Source organism: Etheostoma cragini, chromosome 5 (genome assembly GCF_013103735.1).
Source record: "Etheostoma cragini isolate CJK2018 chromosome 5, CSU_Ecrag_1.0, whole genome shotgun sequence".
Classification (NCBI taxonomy): domain Eukaryota; kingdom Metazoa; phylum Chordata; class Actinopteri; order Perciformes; family Percidae; genus Etheostoma; species Etheostoma cragini.
The window spans coordinates 19,627,566-19,644,383 of NC_048411.1; the positions used below are offsets into that span (position 1 = coordinate 19,627,566).

General features: G+C 42.0%; 1 protein-coding gene across 1 annotated transcript in view; it reads left to right on the top strand.

The window, feature by feature from the left end:
• sema6a (sema domain, transmembrane domain (TM), and cytoplasmic domain, (semaphorin) 6A) overlaps positions 1-16,818 on the top strand; it is a 104,089-nt gene that overhangs the window by 41,019 nt on the left and 46,252 nt on the right. The window contains exons 2-5 of the mRNA XM_034872269.1: positions 3,723-3,891; positions 4,684-4,801; positions 15,152-15,212; positions 16,558-16,620. Coding sequence (XP_034728160.1) covers positions 3,792-3,891; positions 4,684-4,801; positions 15,152-15,212; positions 16,558-16,620 — 342 coding nt within the window. The 5' untranslated portion in view covers positions 3,723-3,791. The remainder of the gene's footprint in view (positions 1-3,722; positions 3,892-4,683; positions 4,802-15,151; positions 15,213-16,557; positions 16,621-16,818) is intronic.

Consider the following 16,818-nt stretch of genomic DNA (forward strand, 5'->3'; position numbering starts at 1 on the left):
CTTTTTCTTGACTCATCCATCCACCCCAAGCGCCTTTTTATGCGGACTTCGTGGCCCTCCAACAACGTCACACTGCTTCCTCCTTTCCGCCTGACATTCAAATCTGTTAGAAGGCTTTTTCACTTGAACATAAACATATGTTGTTTTGGGTGGATTTGCTTAAACAATTGATGCTGTCGCTTTTCTTGGAAGCATCAGTCTATCATCAACAGGTCTGCTCTGATGTAAATAAATTACAGTTTCTCACTTCATTGCACACTCTGAGGGCTTGCACAGTGGGAGCCATCAGCAAATGAAAGGCTGGGACCTTCTTAAGATTAACTTGTTGTGTGTATATGTGTGTGTGTGTGTGTGTGTGTGTGTGTGTGTATGTGTGTGTTTGTGCGTGCGCGCATGTGTGTGAATGTATGTGTGCTTGTGTATGTTGAGAAACTCTGCTCAACGTTGCTTGCACATGTGTTTTTGTGTTCGTTCGCACACTTAACTAGACAAGCTAAATGTCGGTAACATTTCCTTCCTTTTCCTCACCTGAAGCCCACAGTGGCTGACCTTTTTGCTCTAACAAATGTGTGTTATTGTGTGTATGTTTAAGCTCCCGGTACCCATAGCTAACATGTTGATGCTACAGCCGTAATAACATCATTAGGCCTGAAAGTGTGTTTATTGTTAAAGCTAGTGCAGTTTTGGGCGATTTCCCCCAGGGGGCTGCTCCGTCTGGGTAGATAAATTGGCTAAGTGTCTGTCTGTCTGTGTGTGTACTTGATTGATTGTATGCTTTGAGTTGAATGGATTGTTTATTGCTAATACAGTTTGACTTTATGTGTGTTTTCTTCATGTTTTTTTCTGGTCTTAGCTGTGTGCATTTGCTACTAGCAAGGATACAAGGTAACTGAGGAGCATATGTGTGTGTGTGTGTGCGTGTGTGTGTGTGTGTGTGTGTGTTTATAGCTATTCATAAGATGGCGTGGGTTTGTAGAGGGATTCTGGGGGGTCCTTGTTCTTTTATTACCTGCTTGTGGCCTCCTGCCAGCATCCAGCTTGATTAACTCTACCCTTTTTGCTTTGCATACCAACACACACACACACACACGCACACACACACACGCACACACACACACACACACACACACACACACACACACACACACACACACACACACACAACTAGCTACTTTATCACTGAAAGTGTGCGGGAGGTGTAAGGGAATAGCAGCTAAGGTTTTTAAAAATGTTATCTATTAAAAGCCCGAGGAGGAGGCACAGGGCTCCACTGCTACTCTTTATGTCTTCTCTTTGGTTTTTATAAGGAGAGCTTTTACAAGAGGAAATCCACACACACGTCCACCTGCGTAAGTGTGGTGTGTGTGAACACACAGTCTGCAGTACTGTACAAAAAGTAGCATTTTAGATCAGGATTCAACACACAAGGAAGCAATTTGCTTTTCCACAAAAAGAGCCTAATTCAGTAAAGACTGGCTCCGTCTCGCTCCCTCCTGTTACCCATATGTGGCAGCTGGTACCAAAATGACCACTGGAAGACTTAGGGTTTTTACTTAAGTTATTTTGTGCTCAATTTATTTTGTGTATTACAGGAGGCAGTGTGAGATGGTTTGAGAACAGTTTTTAGCATTCTATTACACCACATTGATAGAGATGGAGATATATCACAGCATCTACATTTAACTATTATAGCTTGTGATGATGACCTAAACAAGTCCTGTCTTAAATATTCCCATTTTAGACTCTGGTACAGAGTCGGATCACATTTTTACACATACAATTTTCTGGCTCAGTGCAACCTCTCTCCTTCATTTACTGTGTTAGCTCCCTCAGGGCTTACCTCTCTGCCTCATGCCACTTCCTGATCATCAATCAGTCAATTACTGGAGGCCTTCCGGGTCAAGGTTCAGGAAAAAAACCCATTTCAGTCCTCCGCAGAGGTGTACTGTACTGCATAGAGAAAAGAAAAAGCCAATTGTTATTTCTAATATGTAGAAAGTTGGAATACACAGCGCAAGTGTCACTCGGTCAACCTTTGCTGCATGATAAAGGTGAGGGTGAGCGGAAATCCATTTTAGTTTTTATCTCGTCGTAAAATATAGAGTGCGGTAAAAAAAGTAAAACAGTATAAGAATAAGAGGAGTAGGCCAAGGAGTGATGAAGGAGAGAGGAGAACAAAGCGGCTTGTGAGATCGAGGTCGTATCCAGGCTTTAGTATTGGTATTCTCCTCAGTGTTAAAGTAATTCCCAGTGAATAGTGTTTTCATTCCTCTCCTGAATGAGATTCACAGGAGCATGGAGAGAGAGAGAGAGAGAGAGAGAGAGAGAGAGAGAGAGAGAGAGAGAGAGGGAGAGAGGGAGAGAAAGAGAGAGAGAGAGAGAGAGAGAGAGAGATTACAAAGAAAAGAGAAAGTAATTTCCCCTCTCTCTCCCTTTTCCTTCCCCCCCTGTTCGCTCCCCCCTCGGACATACAATAGAGAAAGAAATTACAGCGTGGGATAAACAACTTTTATCAAACTAAAGCAAATGGAATTGACAATTTTATTCAATTCTTCATCCCAGCGCATCCCTTGCTCTATATCTACCTTGGAACATCTCTGCAGCTTCAGCTGAGAAAAAAAGGAAAAATGTGCTTTATGCAAATTAAATGCTTTATTCTTGATTAGATTACAGACGCAATAATTGTCTTGGATGATTTATGGGTTGTAATTTGTTGCCACAAACTGCAGCAGAATAAGCTCAGTTGCCATGGTTTGTGTAATGAAGACATTCCATCAACACAATTTAGGGCATCTCCTATAAAATCCACTTCAGTTGGCTCATGTACATTACTTAAAACATAGCTTGTTGATGACATTGTGTTTTACTTAATGTAAAGGTTAATAATCCAAAGGGTTCTCTACTAGGAAACAAGCAGTTGTAATTGCTTATATAGTGAGACAAGAGTCAACAGTTTGCGTTGAAGGTAGAGACCAAGTGCAATGAGAAATAAGATGAAGACAAAAGAAAGGAAAGTACAAGCCTGCAGGTGGTTCTTAAACCAACGCTGTGGTAAATTGGAGAGTTTACTAGCCATGCTGAGGCACCCACAGTATTTTGCCGCGGTAGTGATCGGCCTAGAGGACTTAGGATATGGGATTGCTACCCTCGCAGGAGACTGACAAGTGGGAAATTAGGTACTTGCCACGTCATCCAACCCCATCTCCAGGTACTGCTGATACTTTACAGCAGGCTAAGCTTTACAAGCGCTCTCCCACTTCACTAAGACCCTGTCACACACAGAGAGAGAGAGAGGAAGAGAGATGTTCTCTGCCTGACTTCGATCTATGATGCATATTACCACCCTAATCCAATTAATTCTGTTTTGCTTGCAACACATCTCACTTGAGTCATCGAAATTGCACATATATCTCACAGATATATGACAGATTGTAACATGCCGTGCAAAATGCACAAACAGCTAATTTAGGTGGACTTGAATTTGTTTAGCTAACTCCTTTTTTTTCTGTCCCTCCATGCTCCCCCTGGCTTCTGCATTTCTTTATAGGAAACAAAGAAATGCAGAAACCGCAAAGGGAAAGTAATTGAGAAAGCAATCAGGTGAAAACAGATTTGTTTGACAAACTTAGTTTTTTTATTTTTAACAAACTTTTTTCTTCATGCCTTCCTCCATCTTTTTTCCTTCCTCCCTCTCTATATCCTCCTTCTCTTCCTCTGTGCAGGCTGAAGTCAATCTGTAGCAGAGGACCAGCAGCAGCAGCAGCAACAGCAGCAGCAGTGTTGGTGCGATCATGAGGTCAGAGGCCTTGTTACTCTACTTCACGCTCCTGCAAATAGCCGGGGCGGGCTTCCCCGAAGACAGCGAGCCTATTAGCATCTCACACGGCAACTGTAAGTATATCTTTCTTTCTTTCTTCTTGCACATTGTCCCTCCTCTCATTACAAGTCCTCCTTTGCGCTCTCCTTGCACTCTTTTTCCTCTCCTCTTTATATTCCACTTCACAAATCCCTCTCATCGGTATCTCTCTCACTTGTTCTATCCTTTCGCTCCTTCACATCCCTCTCAACCCTTGCTTCCTCTGAAACCCCCACCTCCCCCTACACAAATGTATTTCGGAAGCATGGAGTGTAATTTGCCACCCAAGGATAGGCCCTTAACACACACTAAAATGAAGGATTTAAAGCAGCATTTGAAACGGAGCCCACCCCACATCAAAGGATAATCCGTTATTTTTCTGTTGGGCTTCTAATGCTGTGTGTGATAGTGTCAACGCTGTTGCAGGCTACAAACACACAGCTATTGTTTCCACTGTTTCTGTCTGTGTTTCTGCCTCTGTCCTGCCTTGTCCTACTCTCTCTTGGCCTAATGCAGTACCTAACACTGCTGGCCAGGATGGCTGAGTGTGAAGCCAGGTAGCCTCACATAGACCTGCTTCAAACCAAGCGCTTTCATCCAAAGCCAGTAACAATAGAATGATTGCATGGTACAGTGCAGAACAGATTTAACTTGCTATGTATGGCCACAGGAGGAGCTCAGCCAGTAACTGTGGTGGCATATTCTCATCCAGCTAAGACACATTTGACCTAAAACCCATTAAACGTTGACATTGTGTGTTCTTATTACAATTACTGGTGATGTAAATGTAACACACGCAGGGATTCATTTTCGTCCTCTTCTTGCAGACACAACACAGTACCCAGTGTTTGTAGGCCACAAACCTGGCAGGAACAACACACAGCGGCACAAACTGGACATCCAGCTCATCATGATCATGAACAAGACGTTATACATCGCTGCCAGGTGGGTGAAAATAGCTTATGATTAATTAAACTGGGCAAGTGTGGTCTCACAAGCATTATTGAATTCTCCATCTTCCCCTCTGATAATATGGATGCTAATTACAATTTCAGCTATGAATGATACTCAACAATTGTTGGCAGTTTAGTATCATGAACATGTGATCATGTTTAAACGTACATACACTATAATGTTTTCTAATTTGGGCTTGCAGTCTGCTGAAACCCCTTTACCTCATATGATGTCCCTGCAGACTTGTACACACAGGCAGACGTACAAACTCACACAAACACACAACAATAATTTTGGTGTCATAATAATATGTTTTATGTCACAGCTTAAACATACTGGAATAGATGTAAAAAGAAACCAATAAAATGTTCTTCTTCACCGTTATCTGTGAGATGTAAATTAAACATGCATTCTCACACACACACACACACCCACACACACACACACACACACACACACACACACACACACACCAAAAAATCCATGTGTAGTGTCTAAATGCACCACTTGGACAGCCTTAATGTACATTCTGTGTTGTCGAAAAGTAATACAGGACAAATACAGAAGTTTTGGCTCTTTATTTGTTAGCAGCAAAGTTGCCCTCCCAAATCGATTCTGAAACACTCTTTGTTTCTCAGTCTGGCTGTTTTTTCCTGTGTCTGTCACCTGCCTTTATTGCTTCCTGTCTATCCGTCAATGTGTTTTCCCCTTGCGCATCTTTAATTTTGTGTGACTCATCTTTCAGAGATAATATAGCTCAATTACACCATCTGGAGACATGGAGTAAACCGATATTGATTTTGTCTTCCCTCTTGTCATTATTATTTTAGAAATGTTCATGTTGCTTTATCTCATGGCAAAGTAACCAATCTGTAAAAACAGTCATGTCCAAAGCATCAACAGGCAGGTTTTACCTTCAATGCAGTCTTGAACATGCAGTATAATGGTCATTGTTATCATTGTAACAGCATTGAAACTGTCTTGATAAAATGGATCCTTATCTGTTTGTTCTGTGCCATCCATGGCTAATTGACTGGCAGGCTTGATTGGATACTGTTAAAAGCCACAATAGGGGTCTTTCTTTGTTTTCCTCCCAAGCATGTCAAATTAAGTGGCGGAGGGAGGCGGCTGCTTTAAGTGGCAGAGCTTTTGAACATATCTGTGGTCGTTAAGAGGAGGTGTGTGGAGAGTGTAAAAGGAAACCGTGTCTGTGTGTGTGTGTGTGTGTGTGTGGGTGTGTGTGTGTGTGTGTGTGTGTGTGTGTGTGTGTGTGTGTGTGTGACATGCCAGAGACTTTGGTCTGGCCGTCTCCCACCTGCTCCACACATCCAGGGGCCTGAGGCGTAGGGAGGGAAAGGAGACAGTGGGTTTATTAGAGGGGTGGGTTTGTCAAAGTGTGTGTGTGTGTAAGTGAGAGAGAGAGTGGGTGTGTGTTGCTCAACTTAGTATGCCGACCATTTGTCGCATGGATTTAAAAATTATTTCTCGAGTGTGACATGTGGCTGATATGGTATGGCGAACATGTGTTGGTGTGCCTGTTGGTGTACAGCCTGTGATTGTGTCTGCAGTGAGTTGTGCATGTGTTTGTGTGTGCATGTGCGAGGTCACCTAATGTGTCGCTCCCACACTTGCATACTTGCTTAAAGCAGACAGGAATTTTGACACATGGCACAAAGTACGTGACCCCGGAATAACTGGAATGGCTGCCTCACAGTAGACTGAGTCGGATGACTGCCATTGATCCTTCCACAGAGATTCAATAACACAAATGGCAACCAGTGCACAAAGATCCATTGTCACCAACAGGATATCAATAAAGTAAAAGTTGAATGACAAACTGTTTAAGGCAAACAGTGGAGACAATCACCACTTCAGAAATCAATGTGAAGCAAGCCAGCAGTCAACCCAGCAAGTCTCAAGCTATGAAACAACCAACAATGCTGCAGGAAAAAAACAAGCAACATCAATAGTTGCTTTTATGATGGTTGTCCAGTCAAATGACTTGCTTATTCTAGGGCCAGCATCACACAGCTTTGCCATCATGCCTCTAGACCAGTGGGCCTCAGTTCTTGGTGCGCAGCAGCTTGCAGATGGCTACTGTGAACGCAGTCCAAAGCTCAACACTGTTTCAGGCTGTTTTTTTGAATGGCTGCTCAGTGTATTAAATCCTTTTGGCTCCTGTTTTGGCACTGGCAATAAAGTCGCAAGATTTTTAAGCTGTGAGATGCATACAAACATAGCAACTGATAAAATTCTAAATAGACAAAAGTGGCTAAATCCATAGAGGCAAAGAGGCAAGTCTTTGGCAACGGAGAAACTCAGCAACAGATGCAGTGATTGATAATTCATCCTCGGGTTTGAGCCTTGAATGAAATGTAGTGATTTGGTGGATCAGATGCTCTTTTGCAGTCCTGTGTTCAACCATTATATGTGGCAGTTATTGAAAAGATTGGCCTCAGTTGATGAGGTCATGGCTTTTCCAATATGTGTAAAATATTATTAGCCCTCTTAGACTCATGTAGATATTGGAAGTTGATTACGAATTCAGTCCATGAATGGTTTAGTCGCTTAATATTCTGAATTTTTTTCCATGACTCAGTTTCAATCAGGTGCATAATCCACAGGAACAGTACTGCCTGATAAAATATCAGACAGCTTCTTTTCATATGCAGGCCATCAAAAAGCCTCTTGTTTGATCAGTTTTTAAGACAAGCATTGGACGGAGTATAGTGTTGATTTCTTTCACTTCACATCCAACATATTCTCTTAAAATGAAGAATGTATAACAAGTCCCTCTTTAAATCACTCCCTCTATATATACAGTTGCACACAAATAGAAAAAAAGTTATGTATCATAGCAAGAGGGATTTGTTAGTGAAGGGATTGATGAACATGAGATTTGACCTTGTACTAAGTTGTCTTTTGTGCAGGTGCTGTTTCACACATTTTCATGGTAGCAATCAGCTGTGCATCATTCATGATAAACGGAAACGTGATGTATATAAAAGTATGGGTAATAAACATAAAAACTCTCAGTGCTCTGCTGTGTCCTCTGTCGTGTGAGTTTAGCATCAGAGTCACGTTCAGTAAACGCAATAACTGTTCTTGATGCAGCGAGAGATGGACGCTGGAGGATTTCTATCCTAGCAGTCCATATTTCATGGTCTGGATACACTATGTACAGCATTCAGGGAGAATTCATCCCTGTTGCAATGGGAGATTTATCATTCTGATCTCCGAAAACATCTCTGTGTACGTGCAATGTGTGTTCATAAATATATGGGTGTGTGTTTGTATAGCTGTAGCCATTGCAAGCCATGTTATGTCGCTATTTACTGTGTGTTTGTGTGTTTTCCTGAACTTCTACTACTTGAGTTTTAGACTTTTAGAGTTTGGACGTTTTTGCAAGAATTCCATCAACTGAAGAGGTCAAAACTCTAGCAACAAGGCAAGGGATTTGCCCAATAATGGACATGGATGACACCATATTAACTATATAAACAGGAAAGTGTCATCTCTGGAAAGGTACCTAAGCTGAAGAGAATATAGAAGAAGAGAACCTTTCAACGTTTTTAAGATTAAGGTTAAAATAAAGTTTTGGTTAAAGGGACATGTATTTTAAGACAGTATGGGTTGGTTAACAATCTTTCCATTTATCTTCTCTTTTCCAAATAAGTTTAGCTAACATGTTGTTTTAAAACATGATTTTCTGGCTGCGCTTGTTTATTTTCTCATTTGAGTTCTTTTGAACATTGTCACCAAGTTCCAAGATCTCAACAATCTAATGTTCTACAATTTTATTGATACGGATACAAATGATGAAAACCCAGGTTGTATGAAACTATAATTTTCCTTTGAAAATGTTGAGGACATGAGGAGAAGAGACAAGCACAGAATGAGACAGACACTCTATACATACTTGTGAGAGAGAGAGAGAGAGAGTGTGTGTGTGTGTGTGTGTGTGTGTTTGTGAGTGAGTGAGTGAATGTGTTACAGTATAGCCTGTGCTGCCTGCCAGGTCTCTCCACATGCAGAGCATAGTCGCCATTCCCGGCCCTCTGTCGGCTTTCACCATGGTAACACCAACCACACTCTGTTTACACCCTTCTATGAGGCTGGGAAGCATGGGAACCAGAATGTGTGTGTGTGTGTGTGGGGGGGGGGGGGGGGGGGGGGGGGGGGGGGGGGGGGGGGGGGGGGGGGGGGGGGGGGGGGGGGGGGGGGGGGGGGGGGGGGGGGGGTTGGACATTGAGAGACTGAGGGAAAGATCAGTGTGAGAGTAGAGCAACCAAAAATCCAGATTAGCTTCTCTTAGTTGAGTCTACTGGAACAGCTGTGCCTCTGTGGCCACAGTTCTTCCCTGTTGGGTCTCTTTGGGACTCGCAGTGGAGGCCACTAGAGTCTCCATTATTGTAGCTCCACCAAATCCTGTTAAAACCCACTAATGACTGGGATTACACGGTTGCCTCCGCTGCCTCTCATCGCAGCACTGGCGACATCCAGCCACGTCAACACTCTGAAACAAAGCTTGCTGCTCCAGTAATCATAATCACCTGAATTAAAAAGTTGCAACAAGTTTTGGTTCCAAACGTAACTCTGAAAATATGTAAAATACTTTCTTTCTCCAAAGGTTTTGACATCTTTAGCAATTCATCCAGAAAAAAAACATACAGAGCTGAGCCATAATAATTTGTGTTCTCGTATTAGTGTCAAGTTATTTTATCAGCAGGATGATGCAGGTTGTTGTGGCCAACCTGTGCCCTGACTTCTTTCCTTTATATCAATATTATTAGGCTATTGCATTAATTACTTTTGTCATTATACCATTGAGACTTGATTTTAATCAACTGCAATGCTACAATTGTATTTACTTTCAGCATTACTGGCTAGGTTTGGCTACTATCAGGTGCACATATACCACTGTGTAGCCTAATTTGAATGCAGTGCAAAATAAAGAATAAAAGCTGTCAGGCAATAGATCATCTAATCTAAAAATCTAAATAGGTGGATTAGAAACATGCTTTCCCCATATGTCATGAATATTGCTTAGGGGCATGTTCTGTTAGTTGGTGTGCACAATTAAGTTACTTAAAAGCAAATATTATGAACTTTAGAGCATGGACTACTAATTCCCTTACTTACTGTTAGCTCCAAAAACTGAGATGTTAAATATTATGAGATTACCAGATACATTTCAATCAATAAAAATAAGAAAACACATATTTTATGCAGTTTGAATGCATGCCTGCCTAACTACTATGTGTGAAAACATGCCCCTCACCTCCCTGACCACAAAATCACACACATACCCACTCACAAAAGAGATGTAGAGAGAATATAGATAATCATGCTGAGAATTCAACCTTCCAAAAGAACAACCTGCCTCAGCTTGGGGGTAAGTGAACTCTGACTTGTTGTATTTCATGCAATCACGTCACCGTGGGCCTCTCGGTGCCCTTAGTCCATTCAGGACCTCAACAACTCCCTTCACAGCCCGAAGGTGCCTGCTGGCTTCCCCGGTTCCCTCCCATTCACTTTGTGAAGAGGATTTGAACCAGTGAAAGCCAAAACAATGTACAATGGACCCTCCTCTACCACCCATGATCCAGTTATGAAGAGAGAGGAATATGGGTGAAGAGAGTGATGAGATAGAAAAGCGTGGGAGGTGGAGAAGAGAGTGGACGTGCAGGCATTTAGTTTCCGGAAAGAGGGGTGGTGGAAAAAGGTGCGGGGTGCATGCTAATCATGTTCCTCTCTTTTCTGCTAAAGGAGTGCAAGATAATTTGACAAAGGCCCAGCAGATGGACCAAGCTGGCTTGCCGTCACCCCATAAGAAATGCGCTGTTATGAAAACGACATTCTTCCACACAAAGCCCCTGTGTTCTCATGGCTATGCATGGCTAAATGTCTGATGGAAACCCTCTTTGCCACTCAATCTCACCCTGTTGCCCACACTCTTGGTCTACTGTCCAGCCTTGATCATTCAGCTCTTTCTCTCTTTCTGTACCCATCCTTTTACAGTGAATCCATATTTGTGTCTGAGAGGATATTTGCATACCTTCCGCCCTACTCACACATTTGTAACAGATTTTCGGGAAATACGAAGCCCCCTCCAAGTGATTCACATTGACGGCCAATGTTCTGCACTCATTGGTTGTCAACTACTTCTGTCATTTTCTTTTCTTCAGAAAAGAACATTTTCATAGCACAACCACAAAACAGTAGACGGTTCGGTTTGTGTGAAAGCACTGTGCTATCCTGTGAGCGTGTTTGATTCATAGTTTGTGGTTGAGAGTGCGGAAATAATGGGAGAGAAGATTACATGCAGCAAAACATCTTTGGGTGGATTTTAGTAAGTGAAGTTGCTTATGAACCAAGGAAAGACCTGGTCAGTCACATCAGACAAATTCCATCCTAATTTGAGAACTCCAGAACTTGCCTGAAGAATCATTACATCTTCTTCATGTTCTTCTTCAGTATCAAAGTGATCCTGAGGTAGTTGTTTGAATATTCATGGGTACATTGTAAACTGCTAACAGCTAATTTAAACATACTTTTAAATGTGTTATTTTGACAAGATATAAAGAAATGCAGGCTTTAAAAGCACACAGGAAGTGTCAGACTTCAAAATCCCCTTTATTAATGATGATGTAGTTTTGATGGGTTCAAGACTACAGACATAAACTCACTGATAACTCTTAACAATTTTGTTGGACGGAGTCTGAACCATCTGGTGTGGGGGGCTCAAGATTAACCATGACATGTGACAGTTACTGAGGCAATAGTTTCAGGGAGTTAAACTCACGGTGAAGATGAAAAGAATACTGTAAATGAACTGGCATTCACAACTATTTTTACTCACATACTTCAGAGAGTATGTCCAGCTCATCTTGTCCTGCACTTCATGATTCATAACAAAATTGTATTCAAAGGAATTTGCCTGATCTAAAATGCTTGGGTAAGTCCACATTCATAGTAAACAAATTTAGTAGAAGAACACTCATGAAACAGTTTTCACTCTCATAAATAATTTTACTAGTGAAATGTAATTGCATACAGTGATTCTACTCTAGGAAACGATAGAACACCTATTTTCATATTCACACTGAACTGCTCAGTGCAAATGGAAACAGGCTGTTGCATAATAGAATAAGGTTGTATCATTACTCTTTGTCACAGTGTTTCCCTAACAGGGCGGCAGCTTTTACACAGGCCAGTTGTTTAGTCTGAACTATTCTCAGCGGACAAGAACGGTCTTAAAATGTGACCCCGGCTTTAGGCTGCTAGGTCAGTCGAATCCATTTTTAGGTTTTGAACAGTCATAAAAAAATATTTTTAAAAGCTTTAAATATGAAATTCTGATATCTCTTATCACTAAGTTGAAAGTAGGCTGAACTTTGTAGGACCACACTATGTTTCTGGTACACATAATTATTACATATATCTTATTTATATCTTATTTATATACTGTAAATCAGGTCTTTGTAGGCAAAAATGCCAAACAATTTTCTTGTATCAACTCCTCTAATGTGAGGATTGTAGATTGAATATCTTTGAGTTTCATCACTAGTGTTTTCGACACATGAACCAAATGATTAAACAATTAATGAAGAGAGTGATTGTCAACTTAATCTGTGGTTTTATTATCCAAGAACAATAATAATTTATAGTTTGTGAATGCAAAGCTTTATGGGTAAAGCGATCATACCGCGTGACAACAATGTAACTTTGCCAAGTAATAAAGTCTATGAAATGTTGGCTCCGATGGATCATGGGTCATATATTTCAAGCAGCTTTCAACTCTCCGCAAGTTGATTTTCATTATTATTAAATAAATGAAACCACTGGCTGCATGGAAGAGAGTACATCAATATTAAAACAACAGTTTTGCTTCACAATAATGTTAACTTTATTCAAATTGTAGTTAACAACATACAACCAGTGTAGTCTCTTGAAGACCCTGCCTTGGCTTTCTGTCCTCTCTTTTTCACAGTGAAGTTGTGTGAATGACCAGAGGGGAGGAATATATGTTGTAATATGAGTTCAGGTGCGGTGGGGAGAAGGGTGCATGTGTGTGTGTTTCTGTGAGCATCTTCAAGTAAAAGGAGGGGGTTAGTCTCCTTGCTCCGTGTGTGTTTACAGAGCTGGTGTTGACACAGACACAGCCGCTCTATTGTTCTTCTCCATCTCTAGTCAGGATGTTTGAGGAACGCCTCATCGCTTGGCTCCCTCTAATCTCAGCTGGAACCAAAAACCCTGTGGCTGGAAGGCCGCGGCCCTCTAAGATGCTGTCAGCACCACAACAAGAATGGCACAAGACAGGGAGCATAGCTGGGAAGGTTACTGTTAAAAATTATACAGCAGTCTTTTACAGATTACTCATGAGCTGTTTTAAAATTGCAGGCAGTGAAATAGCCCACAGGATTACACTAAATCCGCCAAGTAATCCTCCGATTTAATAGGTTTTGATTTAGTTTTGTCTTTTTTAATATAAAGTTTGAATTTTAATATGAAGATATAAATGAAGTTCAATTAACAACTCGTTGAACTGGAGACATAGCTGAACTTTGTAGTGATATCATTTAGCACCGTTATAACCCCCCTTGTTTTCCATGTCCTTTTCTTTCTCTTAAATGTTAAGCTGAGATTCTCTTTTTTATTCATCTTTAACAAATTGCCATTGTAATAATCAAGTTTACTGCAGCCACATGATATGTATCTGTGACCCTGGCAGCAAGGTGAAAGAAACACTACAACACAAAGGGGCCGTTCAGGAACCCTGGAAATTCAATCCAGATCAATTAGCCAGAGTAGTGAAAATGTAGTGCTCTAAGAAACCCTTAATGAAAAACATTTTGCTGCAGAGTTTGCGGTTTCAGCCTGAAATGCTCGGTTTTTCAGCATCTGGCATTTAGTGAACTGTACTGACTCTATGAAGGACATGGCATGCATCACAGTGACTTAAATATGACGTCCTGCTTTCCTTTTTCCATTTTTCCTTTTTCAATGGACTGTATACCACCCTGATAAAGGGAAGATAGCCGAAAACATTTTGTAAGGGGAATAACGCAGGTTGTACTATAGAGGAGTTGTGTTAGGAATTTTGAAAGACTTTCATTTCAGTGTTGTCATGTAAAGAAGTGTCAGAAAACAAAGTAAATATAGAAACATTTCTTTTGAAATCTGACTGAGATTACGCCCGTGGCCTCAATGGAAATGTATCCTCTACCACCTAGAAAGCAGCGCTGTCAATTTCAACTGCTCTCAAAGATTAATTATTCAATTTAAGCGTTGTGGCTGATAATGTACAGTAGACTGCATTTTCATCCTTGAGGAGATGGCGGTGGCCCCCAGGAAAGCGATATAAGTGGATTCATTTCAAGATGCCTGTTCCTCCAAAGACTTTATTAGATTTAGTTAATGAGAGAGCAAGGCAGGCTGACTGGCTGAGCGCAGGTTGGGGAGCTGGAACGTAATTAAGCTGTGAGTCTGACGATGCCACTGTTACACACTTTGATTAAAAACACGTTCAACTGCTAATCTCCAACAAATTAAAGCAGCTACATCGTTTGGCATGGTCACCTTTGGTTCTCTCCTAAAATGTGGTAAATCCTTCTGTTTTTCTGTCTCTCTTCCGCTCACACCTTCTACCCCCCTTTCCAACCGCACCCTCCCTCTCCCTGTCTGCACCCTAATTCTCCACAGTAAGTAGGTGTAGCTACATGCCTGTCTGAGATCTAGTTAACCCTTGTGAGTTTTATGCCTTCCATATGCCCTGCTGGGGCCTATATGGCAGGACTGTGTAATACAGGAGAAGTCTGTATATTTCCAGGCCACCACACACAAGTCGTCTTGTCTGAGCTATAATGAGTGTTAGTATAGATTTCCTGTGGCTCAAACACTGGGCTTAATTGACCTGAACAGCTCTGAGTGACTTGGCACCTCCCGTCTCAACCTACCCCTCCTCACTAACCCCCCCTCAGGACCTTTCTCTGGGACAAAGAGGCTTTTGTTCCCCGGCCTGCGCCACAGCGCTCTAAACCTTTGTTGACTGTTTCTGTCTGACAGAGCAAATAGCTCTGGCCTCCTTTTGTTTATTGTCATTTTTTGAAGTTTGAACAAAGTTTATACAAAGCCCCTTTTCTGACGTTGTTTGTTGCCTGCAGGGGGAAAACAGAGGGAAGAAACAACATGGGTTTATTGGTTGTTGAATTTTTGACTGTCTGTTGCTGTCTGACTCTTATCTTTTCATCTCTCTCTCTCTCTCTCTCTCTCTCTCTCTCTTTCTCTCTCACAATTTCTTTCTCCCTCTGTCTCTTACCCTCCTTCACTTGCTCGCAGGGATCATATATACACAGTGGACACAGACACTGCCAACAGTGACGAGATCTTATTCAGTAAGGTGAGTGAGACGTCTGTCTCTTTGTGGACGTGTTGTTCTCAGCGTGCTGTGATTGACAACATAACCCCTAATAACCTTGCTCTGAGTGCCACTGTGTGTTTGTGCACATGATTGTATGTACGGGTGCCTGCCTGTCGTCTTACTCACTGGTGTGAGTCTGCCGTGCTTGCCATGCTGACCCTGTTAAGCAGATTATCCAATCAATCAGCTAGTAAACCGCCTGCGTCATCCATGTTCATCAGTAGGACAGTGAAGGTCTGGTGGGTGTGTAACGGAAGTTGCGAGGCCCGCAGAGGAAGTGAGGGAGGAGGGGAGGTGTGGCGGGCTGGAACACAAGAGGGATGAAGGTACAAATGAGATGAATTGCAGAATGGCAAGAAAGACAAGATGAATGCAGAAAAGAAGAAATTCCAATTTTATATTTCTGATTATTCATAAAGTGCCTTATATTTACCTAGGCCCTCAGCTGTGATAACCCACTCTCCATTTCATCCCAACTACTCCTCGCTGGCATCATTTGCCCTTGCAGGCAATGCCTTAATGCATGCAAACAGAATTCAAACAAGGCCATTCTTGTGTATACAACAACCTGCCATCCCTCCACCTCATCCACTTCAATGTCAAAGCCCGGTGAGTGGGTCTTAATGAGAGCAGGCTACAGATGAAGGCTAATGGGAGACGTGCAGATTGATTGATGACAGAGGGTCTTTAATCAGTGGCCGAGCTCCAAACATGTTGTACTACAGCACTGGTACACGGAGGTCTGAACCATCGAATCAGTGCTGACCCTCATGGCACGGGGGTGGGAGGGTTATGTGTATGTGTGTGTGTTTGTTCATGGCTGGATAGCAGAGCATTGGCAACATAGCATTGACTGATAAGTGTGTGTGACAATGAAAGAGGCCATGTACGTTTGTGTGTTTGTAGTTGATTGGAAGGGATTGGCTAGCGTTAACCTGCAGGCCAAGGCAGTGTTTGTGCGTGTGTGTGTGTGGGGGGGGTACAAGGATGGCCAGCCTATCAATCCACAGAAATGAGCACTCAGGTCTGAGGTGGGATCTGTCCTTGGACAGATCTGTTGTAATCTGGGGTCAGTATCGTATTTCCTTCCCCCTGACAGAGAATAATAAGTTCAAGGAGGTAAACTGATCTCCAATCAGTGCTTAGAATAAAGTTCACCTCAGAGCAGGTGCCTCATTAGGGGAATCGATGACAGAGAATCTCAGATGATGATTGTTGATCACAGTATAGATTGGTTATTGAGCTCTATAGTGTTTGTTTTTTTGCTTTCTGACTCTCTCACTCTCCTTTTCTCATTCTCTTCCTTTCACGTTTTTTTCTTCAGAAATTGACATGGAAGTCCAAACAGGCAGATGTGGACACTTGCAGAATGAAAGGGAAACATAAGGTAGAGAAAAACACACACTCAGACACACAAACACTGCAAACTCTGTGCTTTCGCTCTTACTTCATCTTCATTAATAGAACAAATGTTACCTTCACAAGACACTTCTTAACGAATCACACATTGTACAATGCAGACGGGCTGTAACTAATGCAATATCTCACAGTCTCTGTTACTTTCTCTCTTTCTCACTCACACACA